Source organism: Mangifera indica, chromosome 2 (genome assembly GCF_011075055.1).
Source record: "Mangifera indica cultivar Alphonso chromosome 2, CATAS_Mindica_2.1, whole genome shotgun sequence".
Taxonomy (NCBI): Eukaryota; Viridiplantae; Streptophyta; class Magnoliopsida; order Sapindales; family Anacardiaceae; genus Mangifera; species Mangifera indica.
In genome coordinates, this window is record NC_058138.1 from 17,246,727 (window position 1) to 17,263,237 (window position 16,511).

Below are 16,511 nucleotides of genomic sequence, written 5' to 3' on the forward strand. Positions count from 1 at the left end.
TATCTTATGTATTAAAATATTAATAAAATAATTTTTATTTTATTATAATTATATCCTTATTTATTATTTTTTAAAACAAGAATATCATTATTTTCAATCCATATATTTTAAAAAAAGACCAAAGGACTTATTTCCACCCAAAATTTAGTTTATTCACAAACTTATACATTAACTTTGAAAAATTCAAAATTTCATTTATTAATTGTTTTTGTGAAGAAAATTTGTTAATTTGTTAGTTATAAAGGTATACATTTTTTAAAACATACTATTTCTCAAAAGTTTAGTTTTGAAAACTTAACTTCCTTTTATTACGGTTTTATTTTTTTAACTTGATACAATTGTCCTTTATCTTTTAAAAAATTATAGTTACATCCCTATAATTATATTTTATTTTTTAATGATTGTTCTTTTTTATAATTCACTTCGGTATTGTAACTTTTATCTTGTCAACACCCTCTCTCTCCAAGGGAATGATTCGGATGTGTTTATACTCATTTTTTAATCGAAAATGGGCAAGAAATCCATCACTCTTGTTCATTTTCGAGGATGGTTGGCCCTCTCCTTTAGTGATTGATGATCACACAACCGAAGAGGAAAGAAAAGGTACCTTGATGAATTTTCTTGATGCGTTAAACACCTACATAAGCGAAAGAACAAAAATATGAAGAAACTTAGTCATATATTATCACCAAAGTCATCCTGTTCAAAAGTCTCTTTTATTTAACATAATAAAAAAATTATCACCCTTTTTTATGTTTTTTAAAAAAAATTATGTATGTAAATAAATTTAGTAACTTATTTATACAATCAAATGATATAAATATAATTAAGAGATATAATTTTTTTTATTTTTAAATATTTTAATCATATATTATCACATAAATTATACAAATAAATTAATAAAATTTGTTTATTAAAAAAATTGTCGAATAGTTTTTACTATTTAAATCACTTTAGAAATTAATTGACTAGATGTACTTCAAATATCATGTAAATATTTTATAATTATAAAATAATTGCACACTATTTTAGTAGTTTTAAGAGTCGACAGTATTTCTGTCTGCCTCTGAACGACAAAAATGCCAATAGCCGCACAGGGTAAACCGTCTTCATGTTTGCCACCAGCTCCCAGAAGCCCTCCTTTCTGAGTCTCCAAGAACGAAAAACCACACTCTCTGCTCACTAAAATGCCTCCAAATCTGAGTCTATTCATCTTTTTTCTCCTCATGATTTTAACCTCAAAGGGCTCATTGAGTCTAGCCATTGGTGTGAACTGGGGCACCACGGCCTCTCACCCACTCCCACCGCCCAAGGTGGTGGAGCTCTTGAAGTCTAATAACGTTACCAAAGTTAAGCTCTTTGATGCTGACCCACCTGTTCTTCAAGCACTCTCTGGCTCCAACATTGCTGTCACTGTAGCCATCCCCAATTCTATGCTCAAAAGCTTAAATTCTTCCAAAAAAGCTGCAGAGAGTTGGGTCCATGATAATGTCACCAGATACATTTCTTCTGGCGGTGGATCTAGAGTGAAAATTGAGTACGTTATTTTGCTGATATGTTTTTTTTTAAATATTGTTAACTTATTTCTAGCTGGTCTGTGTCATTCCACAGTACTGTTGGACTATATATATATATATATATAGGGTTTTGGTTAAAATGTGGGTGCTGGTACTTAAATGGTGTGATAAGGTCTTTACAATAATGCAGTGCATCTGTTTGTTTGTTAACTTCAGGTTTAATTTGGGCACCTTTACTGTGCCATTATCTTAGCTGACTTCCTGATTGAAATGCAATGATCTGCTAAGAAAGAGGACTACATAGAATCTAATTTTCTCAATTTGGAATTTTACTTCTCTTCGTTTTAATACATTCAGAGCATAAATAAGAGTTTTGCTATTCACCATTAACGATCAAAAGTATTCTCTCAAATATCTTATTAATTCAACAATTTGTTCTTCTGTATCGATTTTCTGCAATACGAGAAGACAAGATGCACTCTCATGTAGCTTAAATGTGTTAAGAGTTAGACTGAGGAAATTAATTTATTTAATGCATATTGCATGACATCAGGTATTACTTCCCCTGCTGTAATCAAATTCTTAGGTAAATAAAATATAGAATCAGGGTTCTGCTTAAGGATCAGGCACATGAGTTGATATATTTTGTAAAGACCAAATTAATGTGCTTCATTCAAGTGGCTTAGAATTGTCAGAAGCTGCCTAAAGTGTTCAATATTAGGAACTTCAGGAGCTGCAATCCTTATTTTATACATGCCACAAATGTAAACCTGTTTCTATAGGCCTGGGTATAATGCCCCCTTTGTGAGGCTAGGTTGGTCTGCTCAAGCTATTTTCCTCATACACAAGCTTATGTTTGTAAGATGAACTTTGGATTAATTGCATTCCGATTACTACAGGAGGTTGCCCTATATTTCCGTAGCCCTTGTTGCTATTGTTATAAATAGGCTTGGGTTCAACTTTTTTGTGCTTCTGTTACGTACCTTAACCAACTCAGTATAATTCAACAAACACAATATCCAGGCAAATTTGAGAGTGCCGGAAACCTCTCTCAAGGCTGGATTTGAGAGTTAGCTCTCTCCCAAGAGTTTCCACAAACAATAATAATTTTCTTCTGCTCCACTTTCCCTTCTTAATATATCGTTTGTTTTTCTTCACACATTCTGTGCCTTTTCCCCCATTCTGGCCACATGTCCTTTCCTCCCTTGGACTCCTCCACCTCATCACACTGTACCAAAGTCCTGACAGCTTCACTTTGAGAGTAAAGTCCCATGACAGAGCTTGCATTTGTGCTCATTTCTTGCATTCATCTCAGTGAAGTATTGGAATATATTTCCATATTTGATTTAAAGTTCAAATAAGCTTATATCAAACAACATTATGCCTGAGGACAGTTCAGGGGTGGAAAGAGGCCACCTCTGCGATCTGGTTTAGTTTACACTACAAATTAAGGGATAATAAAGAAATGTATTTTTGAAGAAACTCTATTTGACACTACAATGTAACTAACATTGATTGTTTTCTTAATGTGAAATTTTCAAGAGGAAAATTCTTATTTTGCATCAGAGTGTTGCTTCACTTTTGACAGACTTCTAACTTGACTCTTTACAGGTATGTTGCCGTTGGAGATGATCCATTTCTCGTAAGCTATGGTGAGCAATTTCATCCCTTTGTTATTGGAGCAGTCATGAACATCCAAGCAGCCTTGAGCAGAGCAGAATTGACTCGTGAAGTGAAAGTGGTGGTTCCATGCAGCTTTGATTCTTTCCAGTCAGAAACTGGCCTGCCATCAAAAGGACACTTTAGGCCTGAACTTAACAAAACCATGATCGAACTCCTTACATTTCTTAGCAAGCATCACTCACCTTTCTTTGTGAACATCTCACCATTTTTAAGTTTCCATCAAAACAAGAATATTTCACTTGACTTTGCTCTCTTCAAAGGAACTGCAAACCCTCATCATGATAACCACAAAGCATACAAAAACAGCTTTGACTTAAGCTATGACACCCTAGTTACTGCTTTATCAACAATTGGTTTTCCAGAAATGGATGTCATTGTAGGGCAGATTGGTTGGCCGACAGATGGAGCAGCAAATGCAACTGCATCTAATGCAGAGAGCTTCATGAAAAGCTTGGTGGATCACCTTCACAACAAAGTGGGGACTCCACTTAGACCTCGAAATCCACCTTTAGAAGTATACATTTTTAGTCTTTTAGATGAGGATCAAAGAAGCATGGCCACTGGAAATTTTGAGAGGCATTGGGGTGTGTTCACTTTTGATGGTCAAGCCAAGTACCATATTAATTTTGGCCAGAATGCGAAAAACCTTGTGAATGCTCAAAATGTTGAGTACCTTCCTTCCAGGTGGTGTGTTGCGAACAGTAACAAGGACTTGTCTAATGCAACAGCAAGGGCTTTGGAGGCATGTTCTGCTGCCGATTGCTCTGCACTCTCTCCTGGTGGATCTTGCTACAAAATCAGCTGGCCCCAAAACATATCATATGCATTTAATAGCTACTATCAGCTGCACGATCAAACACCTAATAGCTGTGATTTTGGTGGGTTAGGTTTGATGACCACTGTCGATCCATCAGTGGATAATTGCAGATTTCCAGTTGAACTTCACACTTCTCAGTCTTCTTCACTTCAGGGAGCTTATCTTTTCTGGTGCATGATTTTGCTAACACTCAATACTTTGCCCTTTTAACTCAGTTTTACTTAGTAGAAAGGCTTATGCAGCCAATTTTGCAGCCCTTAATCAGCCTCAGTTCTGTCTTCATGGATAATTATTATCCACAAGGCTTCAACTTGATTAAAGACTTCATTGTGTGGATTTGAAGTTGGAAAAGAGTTAGGCAACGATACTAAGAGGTTTTAATTTTGTGGTTAGGATCATTCCCAATTGTCACTATTTCTGTTCAGAAATGAAAGAGTACTTGGTTGAAGGGTTTTTTTTTCCCAGTAACGTTAATCTATTCTCATGCATTTATAGTATTTGGTCACACCTGTTAATTGAATCAATGAATATTGATTCTCCAATGTACCTTATATTTATATTAATTAACAAGGATACTAAATGTATCAAGTAATGCAATGAACAAAGTTCCTGTATCGATCTCTTAGAGACTAACCAATTTAAGTACTAAATTATGTAATCAGTTATCTTAAGTTAAACCAATAAAAAAAGGTCCCCATATTGATCTTTTAGAGACTAATCCATTTAATTATTAGAATTATGCAATCAATTATCTTAAGTTAAATCAATGAAAAATGGGTAATTAAACGAACTAATTATTAAATCAAATTCAACTAATTGAGATTACATTATTTCTACTGTAATGGGTGGTTTTGAATTATTAAGACACATGTATTAACTTAACTATGTAGTTTATGGAATTCGTATATTTGAATGGATAATCTTAAGAGTATGCAACAACGAAATTTCCTAATGTATTTGTTATCCTATTTTTGGATTTGGCCAAAAGACTTATCCCCAAATAAAGTTTAATCTATTCTTAAATTTTTATAAGTTAAGTTTTGAAAATTTAAATATTTTATCGTTATCTAACTTTTATTAAATTTTACTATTAGTATAAAAGATAAAAATGTTATTTAATAATTTTATTTAAAAAATAAAAATTTATTACATTTTCCATAGTAATTCTAAAAACTGACAATTTCTTTATAATTTAGTTTTAAAAAGTAACTTTTTTCCCCAGTTTTTATATTTTATGATTACCTTTAAGTTTTGGTTTTTTTTTTAGCCTCTTAATCTCATATTTTTCAGGTTTAAAAATGGACTTCCCCAAGTCTAAGGTTGCAAACTTTCATCTTTTTTTCATTTGCAGTTGCCTCCTAACCTTTGAAAAATTTTAGTTTCACTCCTTTTTCAACTTTAGTTTTCAAATCGTTTCTAATGTCCTTTCTCCTTTTGTCTCCAACATCCTCCTTTACTAAGTCGTCACTAGCTCAACTTTTATCTCCAATGATTTCTCTCTCATTTGGCACACTCTTGACACAATGTTTTCCCTCTAGTTGTTATCACGGGTCTCTTCCTCTCTTCGGTTTCATTGCGCTCACCTCTGTGATCAAGCAACTTTGGCCTATTCTCGTCACCAACACTAGCCTTCCTCTCTATTGTGTCACATTGATGTAAATTCGGTTAAAATTGAGCGAGATCTCTCACTTGATTTTGATTGAATTTTGCACAATTTTTTTAAAATAAAATCATTAAATAACTTTTTATTTTTTACACTAACAACAAAATTTAATAGAAATAGGATGACACATGATATTTGGATTTTCAAAACCTAGCAAATGGAAATTTAGAAATGAACTAAACCTTGGGAGTAAATAAGTGTTTTGGCCTTTTGGATTATAACAAGTCTAATTGATTAAATAAAGTAATTATGATTTGTAAAATTCTTAACTTATGATGAAACTTGTGAGTCACCTTATTGCTAAACGTTGCATAAAAAAATTGATGCTTAATCTAGTTTATAATGTTTATCTCATCTTAATCTCAAAATTAGACTCTTAATCATGTAAATGATAACCAAACACAGACAATTATAAAGATCATTATCCTATAACTTAGCAAGATCCAAATATTTAACGAAAATGGGATCCAACAACAATACACTATCATAGATCCGACAATGAAAAAAGACCAACTATCCATAAAATCAAACGTCAAATTTACCATTGATATAAAGAAATAATGAAAACTAAGTACCAAAAAACAGTGAAGAAAGTTTTCCCAAATAAATGAATTTTGATATATCATCGTATAAATAGATAATTAAAAATTAAATATAAAATATTATTTAATTATATAATGATATATTATTATTTATATATAAAATTATATATATAATTTTATTATTTTAAATATTATTAATGCCGGCTCCATTGGTGGTGCTAGTGCTCCATCAAAATTCTGTATAGCTTGAAATGCTTGTTCACACCTAGAGACGCTCAGTGTAGTCTTCGATTTAAGGTTGTTCTGCTTGGAACGATGTTATTCTACCTTCACTTGGACTTTAAGCTTAGAAACGGTCGTTCCTCTGTAAGAACGCCCAACGCCCAGCTTTCATCGCAACGACCATTTTTTCCAAAGCTCTATCCGTAACAAACAGGTTATGACCTAACTCAATCGGACGGTATAAATCAATTATAATTCCAAGTAGAAGATCCAACGGTTAATCAAAGCCACATGCGTACAAATTAAACATGTCACTACACATGGAAGAGATTTTTGTTTTTCGGCCGGTTCTCTGTACGTTGTAAAGATTTTTTGTCGGCTCGGCCGATATATAATATAAGTGATAAACCATTATTCGTCAAGTAACTCATAACCTATTCTCTCTCTCCTGTATTTTGAATCAGCGAGTTTCAAGTGAAACCCTAGATCGTCATGTCTGGCATGTACAATCAAGACGGTGGAGATCCTTCCTATGGAGGCGGTGGAGGTGGTGGTTACGGAGGTTATGGAGGCGATAGTGGCGGAGGATATGGTGGTGGTGGTCGTGGTGGTGGGGGATATGGTGGTGGACGGGGCGGTGGAAGAGGAGGTGGTGGCGGAGGAGGAGGAGGATACGGTGGCCCTTCGCAAAATCGAGGTGTCTGACTTTTTATGATTCTTCTTTGCTGTTAAGTTTTATTTTCTTTAAAAAATATTGGTTTTATTTACTGGTGTTGTTGGATCTTTGTTTAAAGGAGGGGATCGCGGTGGAAGAGGAGGTGGTGGCAGAGGAGGCGGCGGCCGTGGCGGAGGCGGCAGAGACGGGGACTGGAAGTGCCCCAATCCTAGGTAATTTTTTCTGTCTGTTGTATTTGTATGATCTTCTTTGTAATATTAGGGTTGATATATGTTGAATTGAGCTGTTCATAATTCAATTAAATTATTTTTGTTAAAAGTAAAACATTTTAGCTCAGTCAAATTCTGTTGTTCGGGACAACAATTTTATTTGTTTAAAGTAATGTGCAAGAATGATAGTTTTTAAAAAACGAAGATCTGGTTTTAAGAGAGACTAAATTCTCAGAGAAGTTAACTGCTTCAATTCAATGTCTGACCTCAGAGAAGTGTAACATGCTCTGAGTGAAATAATACACGCAATTTTTTTCTTCATTTTACGGTTTTTAAACACTTTGTGGGGTTTGACCATGTGGTTGGAATGTTCTGTGAAGCTTTTAAATCTTGTAGACATTTAACTTCAGCTTATTGGGGTATCTTTTTCTTATTTTTTAATTGTTACATACATGGGAGAAATATGTGATTGAAACTGGCACATTTCTATGTAGCTGTGGTAATTTGAACTTTGCAAGAAGGGTTGAGTGTAACAAATGTGGTGCACCCTCACCTGCGGGTGCAGGTGATCGCGGTGGAAATAGCGGTGGGGTGGCTATAACAGAGGAGGAAACAGTGGTGGCTATGGTGGTAATCGAGGTGGTAGAAGTGATGGTGGGCGAAGTGGCAATTATGAAGGAGGTAGAGGTGGTAATTATGAAGGTCGAAATGGGGCCAATAGAGGTGGCTCATATGGTGCTAATCAGGGAAGAGAAGATAGCGGTTATGGTCAGGTTCCTGTTCCTGCACCTGCTTCTGCATCTTATGGTGGCACTGCTGGAAATTATCCTCCGCCTAATTCTTATGGTGGGAATACAAATTATTCAATGGAGGCAGTCCCTCCCCCTACTAGCTACACTGGTGGGCCTGCATCATATCCCCCGTCCTATGGCGGTCCTGCAGGTGGTTACGGCGGTGATGGTTTCAGTGATGCAAGGGGTGGTGGACGTAATGGTCCACCTGGTGGATATGATGGTGGGTATGGTGCTGGTGGTCCACGACATCAGGGAGGTGGTTATGGTGGTGGTGGTCCTGCTGATGTGGCGGCTAAGGTCAAACAGTGTGATGGCAACTGTGATAGTTCTTGTGACAACTCAAGGATATACATATCAAATCTGCCGCCAGATGTGACTATTGAAGAATTGAGAGAACTTTTTGGAGGCATTGGAACAGTAATGCCCAAATCTTTTCTTTTGAAGTTCAAAGTGCTTGTTGAATTATATGTTTTTTGATTTCGTAATTAGAGGTTGTTTTAGATGAATGTTCCAAAATATTGGAATTATTTGTTTAATTGATTCTTTTTCTGGCGTCTTTGTTTCGCTGGTTGAGTTTTTCTTTTTCTTTATTTTAATTGTTTCTTATGATACCGCTTTGTCATTAGGTGTAATTTTAATGAGGTAGATATTATTGGATATTTTTATCTCCTAAAAAATCCATTTGCTATAGGAGGGTGGTATAGTTGACTGTGATGTGTTAATTGTTTGCAAGAATGTCTATTAAGAGCATGTAGTCCATTGTGTTGGCCTTCTGATTGACTGCAAACATACGTACATCATCTCTGCTGAGTAATGGCTAGTGTACCAATTTCACAGGATGCTGAAGTTTATTCTTTTGGTTGATTTTGTTACTGTAATATTGAGTATAGAATAGATGTTTTCTGGATGAGATGTTCATTTTCTCCTCTTTAGAATGATGTGTGTGATGTTATGTTTGTTTTATAGAATGGGATTCTAACTTTCCCTTTTTTATTGTATATTAGGTGGGACGAATCAAGCAGAAGCGAGGCTACAAAGATCAATGGCCATGGAACATAAAGATATATACGGATGAGAAAGGAAACAACAAAGGTGATGCGGTTTTGTCCTATGAAGATCCCGCTGCTGCACATGCTGCTGGTGGATTTTATCAAGGTATTTGAAAGATTTTTCTTTGGATTTTTCAGTATGATATCACAGAACTTTCAACTGATGCATCAGAGGTTTTTTTGTTCAGATCATGAATTGAGAGGTCATAAAATTAGCGTTGTGATGGCAGAGAAGACTGCTCTAAGACATGAGCATGGGTATAGAAACATTTTCTTTGTACTTTAAATTTTATATGGTCAAAGTTGTCTTTTAACCAAATTTATGTTTGTAATATTTATCATTAGTCATTGATAGTGGAATTGTTCAATGACATGTCATTCTTGTTTTGCTCTTTTCTTTTTAATAGATATTGGTTCTATCTTACATCTTTATCTCATGTTGCGTGATCTTGAAGTATAGATTTGTGTGTTTCTCTTCTCTTCATATGAAATGACTGTCTCATCCTTTATTCCTCTTTGTGATATGTAAGTTGTTTTATCTCTCCATGAAAGCTAAATATATTAACATATTGTAATTGTGTGGGATCCCAGAAGAAGAATCATTTTGTATTCTGTATTACTTTTAGCCAACGTTAACACTTTTTTAAATAGCTGTAATATTTATGAGTTGCTGAGGAACTTGTGAATCATGTGACAAATAAATTGAAATGGCTTTCATTTAGTTGGAGCTTTCTACTGCATAGAGTAGATGAACTGTTAAAATTTTAAAATAAAATTTTTTCTGATTTTTTTCTTGGACTCATTTTTAGCATATAATGTGATCAAGATTTTTCAGTTCCTTGTTTTTTGTATCTGCTTTTGGTACCTTTTGAAAGATTATGCTTGTGGTTGATAAAGGTTTGAGGACTTTATTACTCTGTTTTACTTTTTATCCATTCTCGGGAGTGATGCAACATACTTAATGCTCTTGCAACAGGGGTGGTGGTAGAGGTGGCTATGGCAATGGTGGAGACAGGCGCAACAATTACAGAGACGGTGGAGGTTCTGGGCCAGATAGGCATTACCACGGGGGAAACCGTTCTCGTCCATACTGAGAGACTTTCAGCTCTGAGTGTTTTATGTACTAAAAATAGTGGTCTGAGGGATTTTAATAATGTTCCATTCGCGAGGTTGTTCTTTAACTGGGGACTAAGAGGTAGGTTGTTCACTTAACCTGGACAATGCCCCTTCTCCTTTATCTATTATCTGCCGCCATTTGGAGGGGTTTATATTTTAGGCTTGGGGTTGATTTAACTGTGTGAATCTTTTTATAGAGGCAAGTGGACAATCAAATTGCTTGCTGCTAAGGTAGGTTGATAATTTCAGGTGAGTGCTGCTCTTTCAAATCACTTGTTTGCAAATTAACCCTGGACTGTAGTGCATATTGTGGATTATGCTCGCATGTCTGCTAGATTATTTTGCATTGATACATGTGGTCTAGATGCTCAGTGTAAACATGCATGTTCTGGTTTAATCAATTTTACAAATTGTGAATTGGGAGATTATTTAGAGACAAGGCCATCTCCTCCTAGTTCTGGCTTTTCTGCCAGTAGCAGCTGACATTTATATATACAAATTTCTGTTCTCCCTTACCCCTTGCACTCCAGTGCCTGTTTGAACGAAGTAATGTGCTGTTTGTGAGACAGTTGCCATCAAATGATTTTAAAATAGTACAATGAAGTCTACATGTTTCTGAACGTAAATAGAAATTTTTGATGTTTATCGATTAGATGTTTTGTTTTGATGTGGGGTCTTAGATTTGAAAATATTGCGAATGGGGTTGTGATATATTATTACTTAGTCAATGGCTGGATTTCATCAAATACATATTAAAAAGTGTTTGGCGAATGTGATTGGTTAAGAAAGACGGATATCATAGCTACTTACTGCTCTATTGTTGTACGGGGAGTGATTTTGCCTAAGGAAACATTTGGTGAACTACTTTAAGTAGCTTCACTTTTGTGGTAATGGGCATTTCAGTCGTATGTTTAAGAATGTAGTGAGCTTTAGTTGCCCGCCGCAGATGTAATGGCTGTTGTATCCAAATGTCATATGCGGTGAAGCTTCCATGGGCCTGTGCTCCACTGTTGCGGGGGTTTAGAGCGTTGGACTTGTTGGCTAGTCTTCCAAATTGAACAGTTGTGGCATTCATGCCTGATGTGTCATGTAATTTTCTTTTATTTGATGGGTGCTGTACTTGTTTTCGAGATTCGATACCTGATATCTTGGGGTTGATTTTTTTTTTTAGTTTTTAAATTACGGATAGAATATGTCAGTAGATAAAAGAAGGTAGAAAAAGGAAAATAGGTTGGATGTGAACAGAGGTTATGTTTTTCACTCGTTGAACTTGAACAGTAGTTTAAATTCCAAACATATCTAAAAGAGAATGTTAATTATTACTTCCGTTCTGACCGAGAAATTATGTATGAAACTTTGTCTAAATCGACCATCTGTGTTCTTTAGAAATTCATGAGGTATTATTTATGTTTTATTTACCGATGCTGGAGAATGATTATTTATATTTTCAAATGATACAGAAATGATAAGTTGTTAATGACAAGTTGATTAAAGTCAAAATTTTATTTATTAAATTTTAAATTATAATTATAATTTAATGAAAATACTAAAAGTTGTAATTTTTTCTTCCCCAATCTTCTCACCACAAAATTTTCCTACTGCTATAATATTGCAACATTTTCCCCTTACACCTGTGTTTCTCTTCTTTTTATTTGTCTTTGTATTGTTTGATGTATTTAAAGTGAGATGGTGAGTAGAGACCGTGAGAGTTTGGATTGTTCCTCTTGTTTCATTATTGATTGCTTCTAACGGTGGATGATAGACAAACAATCCTTGTCATGATGTTAAAATGCCACATTGAACTTTAGCAAAGAGTAACATTTAAAACATTACTAATTTTCCAGATTAATCTATGAAACGAAATTGAATTTGGACCCATGGAAGAGATGAAAGATGTGTAAAATAAAAATTCATGGTCTAAATTTTATCTATTATTTTACCTGGGATTAACGTGGTATGACATCGTTTGTTATTTCAAGTTCAACCTATAGCTTTACAGCCTGATGTTCTTCGACACCCTTCGTACGACGTATCGTAAGTTCATAACAAAGTTATAACTTCTCCTATCATATAAATGAATAACAAAGTCGGAGTCTACCTGCCAATTTCTTTGTATAAATGTTTAGCGCAGAGTTGGTCCATCGGATCGCCCTTTTTCCCTCTCGAATGAATATCAGAAGGTCCACTAATTTGTATTAGTCTCTCAATTAATTGTCTCGTTCACTAATTTCCCTCTCGAATGAATATCAGAAAGTCAACTAAATGAGTCTCGGATCGCCCTTGCTTATGCGTGATTCTTGAGTCTAAAAGTTGCAATTGGCTTCTAGTTTCATACATGGAATGGCTGAACTTTGCTGAGCACCCATGGCTTTCAAGCTGTTGACAGTGAATTTTTTTTTTTTTTTTTTGATATGTGCAATAATGTTTTAAGTTTAATTCAAGATACAGGTAAGGGACTCATTTAGTTGTTCATTTACAGATTACCAATCACATGAGATGAGCTTGGCACTTGTTATGATTTTTTTTTTTTTTCATTTTCTTAAATGCATTTGATTTTTTGTATGGCTAATCGGATTTTTTGAGTGAAATTATTATTTTTTAGTTGCTTATATGTTCTAAGTTGAACTCCTCTCCTGAACTGTGCTTGAAAAGCTCAAGCATTGCTGCATAGTGCATGTTCATCACTTGAAGCATAAACTGTGATAACAAGCCAAACTATATTTTTCCAAAGTAATGCCCTTGTTATCTATTTGGTTATTGAGAATTTCATCCCTTGATTGTACATCTTGTATTTGAATTTTCAAGGACTTGGTATTCACCTCTTTCAACCCCAGCCTTCATTTTTGACTTTTGCTTGTGTAGGCGTGGGAAAATGCATGATCGTGTCTCCTGAAGAATGATATTGTTGATCTAAACACAGAGGAAACGTTATGTGCAAACTATTGAAAAAACAAAGAGACTCAAAGATTGTGTGCCCTGACATCAGTAGCTTTGCCATCTGGTATGTCTTGTGTGCTGTGTCAAAGTCTTTAAGATTCATGTCACGATCCATTGACAATTTCTCCCTACAATCTGTGACGGTGGATCTTGAAAATGGACATATTATGTTGGTCAACGTTGTGATTTTAGTCATATCAATTGATTACCAAGTGAACCTCATATAGATACCCAGCCAATATTCATCCAAAAACAGCAAGTGAATACAAGAATTAAAGAAACAGAAGCTATTTTATTGATAGAGGGGATTCAGTGAATAAAGCGTCAATTCAAAGAACTGGGACCTTTCAATTCTAACCATTCATCGCGATGGAAACCTGTTAAATCAGGCGGTAAGGCTGTCCAAACCTTAATTCTCTTTCTTCCTTCCTTTTTTATAGCTATAGTTTATATTTTAAACCCTAATCTATAAAATTATGAAATGTGTCTCAAAAAGCCTAAGTCCTAACACAACTACAGTTAATTTCATCGAGAGATTAAAATTTTAACCATAATTTAGTTCTGTCTGTACAAATATATTCACATTTTATTAATGTGAAAAAATTTGTTAATGAGATGAAATTCATGTTCATAATATGAATAGGAGGAAAATTAAACACCGCACTATTATTCTAAAGTCCAAACAATTGAGACTTTCTCCTACAGCCCATCAAAGTCAGTCTTACATCATGCATTAGATCACACTTGGCACACGTGTCCACAAATCCAACTAAGACAGCAACAGTATCTTTAAGAATCTTTTTTTTTTTTACATCAATCTTTATTTTCGCCTAGGCAAAAATAAAATGTAACCTTGCTTAGACGAAAATTAAATCTCGCCTACCATTCGTTTTACGTTTTGTACGTTAATTTTATCCTAATCATATTATAAATATGAATTTCATGTAATTAATAATTTTTTAAAAATTATCAATATTTTAATTAATTTAACTGATAAAAAAATAATATTTATCAGTAAAATCTTATTTTTCTGATAAAATAGTTTCTGTATTTTAAATTCTAAGATTTTTAATTATATAACAAAATATAAATAAGATTAGAGATTTAGATTAACACCCACGAATTAGAATGAGTTTTATGTAAGATTTTAATAAAATAACGGTTATTTTTGAGGTGAAAAGTTGACTAAAACTTGTGTTTTTAAAGTTTGATGATGAAGGTAAATTTAATATCATAACTCACTTTATGGTGTTTAATTTGAAATGTGAAAGAGTTGCTTGAAATTCAAGGCTTGCAGCAGATTACAGGTGGCTCAGACTCCATTAAATTTGAGGTGATTGCCAAATTTCTTTATGTGCATTGAAGTTTGTTTCGTAAGCTAGCTCATGTGGCTGGATTTATCCAAAAAAAGATAAATAAAGCTTATATGGCTGAGCCTTTGATGCATGTTTCATGCCGGATCCATTCATAAGGATCCTTATTTAAATTATTTGGCTATAAACCATACCGGATCCATTCATAAGGATCATTGTGCAATCATATTATATAGCCATTCACGCGGGGTTTAAGAAGTACATACTCCTGTTGATGACTCCTTCAACTTTATCAAAGATGGTTGTGTGAGCGAACCACTTCCGTTTCAAGAGCATGAAGACACCAAGAAGTCCACACGAGGCACTTTGACTGAACGGAGGCTATGGATGGCTCTAGCTTAGAGTATGCTAGTTTTCTTGGTGAAGAGCAGTGTCTATGGGTTTGTATAAAATTTTGATAAAAAACGAGTCATTTATATAAAGCATGTACAAAAATCCACACAAATACTATTATATTACAATATCTTTCAAAAATGTAATTATCTGAATTTTCAAATATACGATACATCATCTAATAAGGTTAACCCAAAATAATAAACATTCGATCATATATTATGCATAACTATTCATATGACTTGATGTTTATCTAATCTTCAACATATTTTTATTCAAATAAGAAAACGTCAACTATTTAATAACCCATTTTAGTTCATCCATTTGTGTGTTATTATATTTTGGTCATTCAAGCATACATAGTCATATTAATCCAATTGTTCTATAAAATTCGAAACTATCAATTCGATTCATCCGTATCCAAAATTGTTAAATTTGAGATCTATCTCTACAATCTATCAACCATCCGAGAACATATTAAAATTGACCTTTGTATGGTCAATTGATTGATGAAGTGTCAATGATTGACTTTTATTTGTCAACAATACAATTATCATACAATTTGATCATTTTATCAAACAACATTTTTTCTAAGTTGAAGTATAAAATTATTGTTTACCTTAGGGAATCTTTGATATGCATTAAGTGACATTTGTATAAGTGATCGAATGGTATTAGACTAAATAATAACTCAATCTTATTATAGTCATAAATTTAAGTGGTTGTTGATGTCCATCAATAGGCCTATCAAAGTTATTAGTTTCTATACCAAAAGTAATAAATTTTCTATAAATCTATTATAACCATCTACATCTTTTAATATGGTCAATCGCCATTGTTTTGAAAATCCTTTCTCAAGGACTATATTAGGTTGGTATCAAATCATATCGATTATTGTAAAATACACTCTAATGATTTCAAATCGAAAAATCACATGTACCACAATTTGTTAGAAAATGTATTTTTAGATATTACGGTAACCATCCATATGAAATCATTTTGAGAGGTCAGTCTGATGGACAAGTCTACATGATATACACTTATGTGTTATACCAAATTGTTGACAAATAATTTTGACATGAGATTTGTCACCACCTTTTGGTGGAGTCGTTCAACATTATGATAGTTCTAATCATATTATTTGTGTCTTTGGTCAAGATAACATTGAGACTACAGACGTTTCCAAAATGACCATCATATGTGAACATATTCTCATAATCAGTTGACAAACACTTATCCTTTCATCATAGTTCAACCATCATAAGGATAATAATGTAATCTTTAAGGAATGGGAGACATGATGAATAATAACTATTTTATTAATAAAATTTGGTTACAATTTCAATTACACATTTGAGAATTGGTTTTAAGACATCTACTCTAACATTTCAACCTATTGGAAGGGTGATAAGATGATCATTGGTATATATCTTGACTTTTAGACACTTTTTTATGTTTTACCATTCTTATATCTTTACAAGCCAGAGAAGAATAACTTATATGCTATTCATTATCCCAAATTTTCTTAGATATTCTTGACTGAAATTATGGAAGGGTAACTTTTAGCTGACGAATAAGTG

At 33.8% G+C, this 16,511-nt stretch overlaps 2 protein-coding genes across 2 annotated transcripts; both read left to right on the top strand.

Annotated features, from left to right (window-relative positions):
- The first annotated feature begins 1,064 nt into the window (after positions 1–1,064).
- LOC123207037 (glucan endo-1,3-beta-glucosidase 9) lies at positions 1,065–4,465 on the top strand. Its single transcript, XM_044624306.1, has 2 exons — positions 1,065–1,537; positions 3,129–4,465. Exons 1-2 carry the CDS (start codon positions 1,188–1,190, stop codon positions 4,225–4,227), a joined length of 1,449 nt encoding a protein of 482 aa, XP_044480241.1. The 5' UTR covers positions 1,065–1,187; the 3' UTR covers positions 4,228–4,465.
- A 2,394-nt stretch (positions 4,466–6,859) lies between these two features.
- Positions 6,860–10,560, top strand: LOC123196658 (transcription initiation factor TFIID subunit 15b). Its single transcript, XM_044610725.1, is given in 7 exon segments — positions 6,860–7,141; positions 7,239–7,332; positions 7,824–7,908; positions 7,911–8,540; positions 9,128–9,278; positions 9,361–9,430; positions 10,149–10,560. Coding segments are annotated over 7 exon segments (1,353 nt in total). The 5' UTR covers positions 6,860–6,936; the 3' UTR covers positions 10,267–10,560.
- Positions 10,561–16,511: the final 5,951 nt, after the last annotated feature.